The 8,114-nt window shown below is 35.1% G+C and overlaps 3 protein-coding genes across 3 annotated transcripts; 1 reads left to right on the forward strand and 2 right to left on the reverse strand.

Moving 5' to 3' along the window:
• Window positions 1–54: 54 nt before the first annotated feature.
• On the reverse strand, window positions 55–1,057 carry LOC124437069 (Sjoegren syndrome nuclear autoantigen 1 homolog). Its single transcript, XM_046987094.1, has 3 exons — window positions 847–1,057; window positions 412–611; window positions 55–250 (listed from the first exon to the last, which is right to left on the reverse strand). Exons 1-3 carry the CDS (start codon window positions 896–898, stop codon window positions 140–142), a joined length of 363 nt encoding a protein of 120 aa, XP_046843050.1. The 5' UTR covers window positions 899–1,057; the 3' UTR covers window positions 55–139.
• A 580-nt stretch (window positions 1,058–1,637) lies between these two features.
• Window positions 1,638–3,575, reverse strand: LOC124437053 (probable RNA-binding protein 18). The gene is made up of 4 exons (XM_046987067.1): window positions 3,467–3,575; window positions 3,272–3,398; window positions 2,758–2,918; window positions 1,638–2,311 (listed from the first exon to the last, which is right to left on the reverse strand). The coding sequence occupies exons 1-4, from the start codon at window positions 3,532–3,534 to the stop codon at window positions 2,110–2,112; spliced, it is 558 nt and encodes a 185-aa protein (XP_046843023.1). The 5' UTR covers window positions 3,535–3,575; the 3' UTR covers window positions 1,638–2,109.
• Window positions 3,576–3,607: 32 nt separating this feature from the next.
• LOC124436441 lies at window positions 3,608–5,771 on the forward strand. Its single transcript, XM_046986371.1, has 5 exons — window positions 3,608–3,682; window positions 4,441–4,611; window positions 4,710–4,933; window positions 5,128–5,276; window positions 5,401–5,771. The coding sequence occupies exons 1-5, from the start codon at window positions 3,608–3,610 to the stop codon at window positions 5,490–5,492; spliced, it is 711 nt and encodes a 236-aa protein (XP_046842327.1). The 3' UTR covers window positions 5,493–5,771.
• Window positions 5,772–8,114: the final 2,343 nt, after the last annotated feature.

An 8,114-nucleotide genomic window follows, 5' to 3' on the forward strand; every position in this document is an offset into this window, starting at 1 on the left:
CTGACCACATCAGGACACAGCTCACCCAAATCAAAACAGGAAATGAAAACAGGACACCACGCTTGACATTATGTATAATTAGTAAATTACATTCTACACGAAGTGGTATCTATATTACATGAAAATTTATGTGAATAAATCATGGCAGTTCTGCTTCTCTTTTTATATTCGATGCCACTGCAGGTACTTTGGTGTCTTTGTTCACCTCCTTCTTGAGGACATGCAATAAGGTCTGTGAACTTTCTAAAATCTAAATGAAAAGAAAGCTTTTTTAATGAAAATCAAACAAGCAGCAAGAAAACAACCGATCAAGTTTTAGCAAACATAAAAATGCACCATTTTAAATATTATTATTACTTATTTATTTTGGACAGAGAACAGCAATTACTTTCAAAGGACTTCATTTCTAACCTTCATGTAAGCTGCTTCAGTTTCTGCAATTGTCCTGTCGTATTCATTTCTAGAGGCAATCTTTTTCGCAAGACTCTCATTAATTCGAGCCAACCTTTCTGTCAATATTCTCAAATCATTTTGAATTTTGCCTTTTTCCTCCTCTTCAACAAGAATTTGTTTCTGTAATTCGTCTCTCTTGTTGCATAGATCTTCTATGCCTAGAAAATACCACAAACATTAATATACATAGTATATCTAAATTAGATTAATAAAATAATTAGCTATGTTGACTGTGTGTTCTGCTTAGGTTGGTGAAACTCTCGGGAAAGAAAAAGCTCAATTATGGTTTGTCTTATAGAGTGTTTTCTTTAACTCATTTTGTAAGTAAATGATCACAGATTACTGCTAAATAAAAACAACAAATGGGCTATGAATAAAATAAGCAGCACTTACATTTCACCAGCTCGTTGTTGTAGCTTTGTAAAGCAGCTCCTTGTCGAGCCATGCTTGAGTTAAGTTTGTGAAGATAACATCAAAAAAACTGTTGACTCAAAATCGAAAAGGAAGAAGCTAAATATTGTTGGATGTATTTTGAAGAATATATTTGATTTTCACCGTCATCTACGGCATTTTGGATCAAGTAATTAATGGCGCGTTGTCATGTGACGTCACTCAACATGGCAACAACCGATAAATCAATCAGCCGATCAACTAATTAATCAATATATTTAACTATTTACTAACGCTAACATAGACTTCCATAAGATTACATTTTAACACAACGTAACAAGTCATGTTATAAACTCGTGTAGACTAACCGGGTTCAAGAAGATAATTACTTTCAGTAGCATTAATAAAATACTTTCCGAACAGCGCTTGAGGAAAAACACTGATGTCCATTTTCCACAACCACTTTAATTGTTTTCGCGGTGCTTGTTTCATTGAGCCCACTTCAAGCAACGTTTCGCTTCTTCGAAAACCCAACTACCGCGTCAAAGTTGAGTATTCACTAAGTGACAAGTTCATAAAACGACCATACTTTCAATAATTTACAATGAAGTAAAGAAGGTTTCTTTGCCTGCAATTGTCTAAGTCTTTTCGTCGTTCTAGATCGAATAGTCAAGGCAACTGGTTTAATACCAGTTGAAATTGGGACAACTGGTTTAGGACCAGTTAAACATGACATAAAACTATACGCAGTGTCCATTTACGAAAGTAAAACTAACACTATCAACACGGAAAAATGACTTTTCGATGTTTCCACTATTCAACATCACAATATATTTTGTAGATTACTTGCGTGTTTCTGGGTGAAACTATAAGAAATGTAACTAAAAAATAGCTTTTATCGACACAGAGCTTTCGTATTTAAGATAACAAGCAATGTTTATGTCCTTGGGAAGCAGAAAGCAAATGATTTACACAAAGGCGCTCTCCGGTGTGTGCAAAGTCATAGAGATTATAAATTATATAAATAATCTTTATGTGCAAAGCACTGAGTACGAGTGGAGGAGATATGGCACTTGATTGAAACGTGTAGCTAATTTTGCTGATAAATGATCGATTAGAAAGAGCGCGTATTTATACAGTTTGGCAAACCTTGATTTCAATTTTCCATAATTTTCTGTACGCTTCACTCCATGGGATACCCAAGAAACGCGTGGTGACTGACCGTCTGGTAATCCTGCTTAAACGACAAAAAATTTTACGACGTTTTTAGCGGTTTCCATTCTTCGAAGTGGAGTAGGGAACTCTTCGTTTTACTGCTCTGTCTTTCTTTGCATTTATCTCTGTCTGTTTTCCTGTTTTTACGAGCATGGGATGTTTTCCACGAAAAACGACGGGTGGCTTTTTACATTTATCTGAATCCTGCATCAATATAAGCTTTTGTTCGATCGCTTTGATTTTTTCATCACGACTATAAGACACGGCAAAGTCAAATTTTACTACTGGGGAATCTGGAAGCTTTTAAACGTTGTGAGTGTTCTTCGAGGCCTTACGGTCAGTGCTGTATAAGTGGGTGGGGGCTTGGGAGGAGCCCCTTCTACATTTGAAATGGGTAATTTTAAAATGGCACTATTGACAAAAACGTCAATTGAGCCCCCCATCTGATAAATTTAGTTCTACAGCACTGCTTACGGTGGGGGTGTTCAATTGGTAATGAAACTGTTAGATATTAGTTATTTTTATTTGGTTTTCCTCTTAGAACTGAATCACGTCAGAGTGAAAGGTCTGTTTAATGTTTATTTATTAGAAAGTTTTGCTAACCTGTAAAACCTGCCATCCATATCACAAAACGTAAATCCAGACGCCCATGTTATGCTCACATACACAAAGTTGTCATCACAGTGAACATGACATTACCTTAATAATTCATTTCTTTGCTTTTGACAAGTCTCCTCCTTTCTTCTGGGAAGAGTTTCTGCTTTTTCTTCTCCGAGAGCACTTTTATTTGCCCAACGAACACACACAGCATGAGACATGATCTTTTTTCCATTTAATCTTTCTATTGCTTTATTTGCATCCTGAAAAATCAATATTGAAATGAAACAAACTAATTCGAAATCTAGGAACTCTCTTGCATAATAAAGCGTATCTAACACAAGTAATCATAAATCACACATAAATTCAAATTTTACGATCCTATTCTGTTGCATTTATGAAGATGAGTTGAATTTAAGTTTGAGCCGCTATAATCTATTCCGAAGACAGTTCCATTTTCTTCCTGTCTCTTTAAAGAGTCAAAATACTCAACAAAAAAGTAGCTGTACTTTGCTTTAAATTCAAAATGGGGATTCATTAATAGTGCATACCTATCATTAGACTAAAACCTTTTGTATTGCAAATTGTAACATATTTTTAACATGAAATCTCCAACCTCTATTCTTTTATACTCGACAAAGCAAAAGCTCCTTGGTTCTCCTTTGTTAGGGCCAGTTGTGTGAAACAAATATTCGAAATTCTCAATTTCACCATAACATTGAACTATCTTGAGGAGATTGTATCTAAAAAAATACAACCAAATGAATTTTTAAGATTTAACAAAAAATACAGCTTAGAATATTTAATTTACTCAGTCAATCTTTTATCTAAGTTTCCAATCCATAGTTTCTTTTGACTTTTCCTTTCACAGTTTGCCATTATTTTTTTAATTCTCAAATTTCCGCCATATTTATTTTAGAACCCATTCTTCCAGTCAAGCGCAAAATCCAATATGGCGGGTGCAAATGATAAAGAAAGTGTAAAATATCGTCGATCAAAAAACAAAACAATAAGTGATAATACTAAGGTAAATTTGTAATAGTCTTCGCAATTCTGAAAATTTTTCTTTCATGGTAAATTTTGAGCAGACATGTTATTGTTTGCTCAAACTTCAATGTTTATTATTCGATCGATATTGTGTAATGTGTATAGCTGTATGTTTTTAATTTTTGATAGATTCTCGAAACAGAGCTGTGAAAAGAAATTCGCGCAAAAGATCACGTAGTAAATCAAGCTTAGAGAGGTAACGTGTCTTATCCTCTCTTAGTTAGTTTGGAAGAAATCATATGATGCCAACTTGACTTAATTATATTATAAATTTACTATGAGATTAATATCAAATTAAATATTTCCCAGTAACTCAACAGGTGAGTATACAAGAGAAATGACGAGTATAGCCAGTATAATTAGGATACCAGCCAGTATAATTAAAAACTTATCTAATATAATTGATTTGCACTAAGACTCAGTTATCCGTAACATGCCAAGCCAGCACTAGAACACTTTTTGGGTGATGGGGTGTGGTGTATATTCATATATTCAGTTGTGTCCAACTGATTTCTTTAGAAAGCCAATTCACTTTCAAAAGAAACGAATAATGCACAACCGAATATGTGAATGCACATCTTCCCCAATTAGCACTCACATGCCAGTTTGTTCATTATTTATTGATATATATACTGTATTTATAAACAGCAAGATTTATCTAAAGGATTTATGAAGAATAACGAGTGATTTAAACCATTTAAGTTCGTCATCATCGAGTACAAGTGAGGATGAACAGAGACGGGAGAAGCGTCGAAAGAAATCACATTATCCCGACAGCCAAAAATTTTCCAAAGAAAAACCCAAAAGCATAAAAGGAATCATAAAAAGAAAAAGAGATCCAACAGAAGTCCAAGCAGCAGCTCACCCGATAATCGAAAATCCAGGAAGAAAAGAAAATTAAAGAAAGAGGTTTTGTTCAGTTCACTATTCTTCATCTGCAATACCTTGCTTTTGTTTAAAACTAAATAAAGTCACACCTAAATGATGCAACCTTCGAAAAATTTTAGAAAAAATCGAAAAAAGTCAAGGTGAAAGGCGTGGTCGATCAGAACAAGTACGGTGCTTACGGGATTATACGTGAAAGCGATTTGTTCGTGAAACAACAAGAGTTTTACGCGTGGCTTCAAGAAGTGAAAAACGTTAATCCGGAGACATTGCCGAAGTTTGAAATGCGAAAAGTGTTCGAAGATTACATGGAGGATTATAACACAGCCACATTGCCGCATAAAAAGTACGTCGCGTTCACCTTGTAAATGCCGTTATAGTTGTTTTCACCCCCCCCCTCTTGGTGTTTTGTGCTATGACCAAGTTATATGACGTAGTCTCTTTCCCTATCATATCATGATAGGAACGAGGTGTCTCCCAACAATTACTATCATTCCAACGTTATGATTTATTCTTGGATTCTTTGCTGCTGCATTTCAGGTATTACGATCTTGAGAAATGGGAAGCGAAAGTTCAGAGAAAACACGAGCTGAAAGCTTTGAAGAAAGCCAGGGAGACATCTTTCTCCATTGTGGATGACGAGAAGCAACATGACATGCTCCATCGTCGAACTGACTCCAGCAAATACGGTAAGTATCGCAGTTATACATATATAGATCAGCGCCTGGCTCTCTGAGTAGACAGTCCGCTGTGACGTGTAAAGCAGATTCATCTTTCCCTTTATAACTTTTTATGCGTTTTTGTACAACGTAGCTGGGCCAAGTCGACAACAACTTTTGGAAATGCAACAAGAGCTTCGACGCAGGCAAGATGAAGAATACAAAAAGAAGGCTGGGTTGACATGATAATGCAATATTCAACTGTCGTCCATGACTCGTGACGATTCTACCGTTGCTGGTCCTCTACAGTTATTCAGTTTTGCTTAGGCTGGACCTGAGTGATCTATAGTAGCGTTAAACACCTCCTATGATATGGATTAAATAAAAGGACGAAGCATTAATATGCTTTACTACCGTCAACTTACGCTTTCAAGTATTTTCAACAACGACAGATTTCCACAACCGTGGCTTGCTTGTAAATAAAGGTTTATAATTAATTTCATTAAAAGACGATCCCAAACAGTTTTTCACGTGATCTATTTCTTCTCCTTGATGTTTTTCGTGTTCATTTGAAACATAACAACTTTTCACCACCTCCAAATTTACGTTACTTTCCCCTAACGCAGTTTTGTTTGGATTTGATGATGCGAGGCTCTTTCTACATGTGCTCGCTGCTTTTGATGTTAACTTGTTCGATAATCTTGCTATTCTTGCTGTCTTTCTTGTCCACGTTTGGGATCTAATTGGTGTCGAATGCATCAATGGTGACAAAGAGGGACTACAAACGTTGCCGTTAGTTGAACTGGTCGCTTGGAATGGAGAAATTTTTTCACTTTCCTTCAAGCTATTTAAAGAATTAGTGATTGTGCACAATTGAAAAGCTTTCTCTGTTTTGTGCAAATTTTCTTCCAGTAAGATAGGTTTGGCTCTTTTCATTAGCTCCTTTAAATTTTCATACTTCACAAGAACATTAGCGTCATTCAAACAGGGCAAGGCTTTATCCGACGAGTCCCTCGGAATGTCACGATCAACATATAAACTAGAATCTGTGTTTCCGAGCGACGACACTTTGCAACTAAAACTTCCAGACTGTTTTTTAGCTGATTCTGAAATCATTAGACTGTTGTTTGAATATCTGTTCTCCAAGGAGTCGTTCACCTCAGATCTTCTACGACGAATGTTTGCTTTAATGATTGAAAACCGTCTATTCCCGATAGAGAGTTTGATAATTTTTCTGCTTTTGCTTCTCTCTGAACGTTTGTTTTTCAAAGAAGGAACGCTTTCTTCACTTGCTCGTGTCGACTCACTGTTGATGTTGAAATGGCAGGGCTCATCAACGCATGACTCAAAGCTGAAATTTGAATCCGCTGAAGATGAGTTAGACTTTTGACAAGATGTTTTAACTAAATGTCTTTTCTCGGGTCTTACAGTCTCTTTGAAATCTTTCGTAATAAAATCTTTGCAAAACATTTGTTTGCTCGGTGGTTGAGAAGTCTTTCTTAACCTGTCTTCTGGCTCTTGTGACGAATATTCTTGTCGAATGTTATCATCTTTGAAGATGTCCTTGAAGTCAGATTTTTGAGTGCATAATTCACTTGATTCTTCACAGAGAAATGTGCCTCCACTTTTTCGATTCATAACCTTTTCCGGCTGGATCGAGTCCATGCACAACCGTTTGGTGGGTCTATCATTTTCGGTACAGTTTAGTCGTTTCTTAGCTTTTTTCCTCCTTAGAAAGGTAAATTGTCTAGCACTTCCTTGTGGCTTTTTCGTGTGCGTCCGAAAAGTTACACTCTTTCTCTTACGTTTATTAGATTTATTAACTATCTTATTGTGCTTCTTGACTATTTTCACGCATCGCTTCAGGAAGCATGATGTACTTACTGGGTAAGTATGGATACGTTAAGTTAAGTCCATATAACATGACATACAAAATATTCCTCAGTGGTTGTGCCTGATCTCTTGGTAACTACAACTATACACTATATATTGTTAACCATATATTGATAACCTTACATTCATAACCTTAGATTGATAACCATACATTGATGACCATACATTGATGACCATGCATTGATAACCATACATTGATAACTATATATTGTTAACTATGTATTGATAACCATATATTGTTAACTATACATAGATAACCATACATTGATGACCATACATTAACCATACATTGATGACCGTACATTGATAACCATACATTGATGACCATACATTGATAACCATACATTGATGACCATACATTGATAACCATACATTGATAACCGTACATTGATAACCATACATTGTTAATTATACATTGATGACCATGCAATGATGACCATACATTGATAACCATATATTAACTATACATTGAAAACCATACTTTGATGACCATACATTGATAACCATATATTAATTATACATTTAAAACCATACTTTGATGACCATACATTGATAACCATATATTGTCAACTGTAGATTGTTAACCATAGTTTGTTAACCTTATATCAACCACACATAGATAACTATTAATATATAAGCATAACCAAAGGATACTTTCTAGCTGGTGACTTTAACTTGCTTTTTAACTCCCATAACTTTTCAGTAACGAATAAAACAGTTGATCTTTTCTGCTCAAACTCTTTTTCGTCAGCAAATTCATTGTTTTCTCAATACTTTATGTAATGAGTGTTGTTATGTATTCTCTCATTTTTCAATTTGATCATATCATAAAGTATATATCTTAATAACACTATGAATCATCATTAAAATAATCATGTCTTGTTGAAAAAAATGCTCGACCTGTTTATATGGAATAACGATAGATTTGCCGACCATGTTTGTTTTGTGATTATAAAGTGGTGTTTCCACTTTGTG

Source organism: Xenia sp. Carnegie-2017, unplaced genomic scaffold (assembly GCF_021976095.1).
Source record: "Xenia sp. Carnegie-2017 unplaced genomic scaffold, XeniaSp_v1 HiC_scaffold_16, whole genome shotgun sequence".
NCBI lineage: Eukaryota > Metazoa > Cnidaria > Anthozoa > Malacalcyonacea > Xeniidae > Xenia > Xenia sp. Carnegie-2017.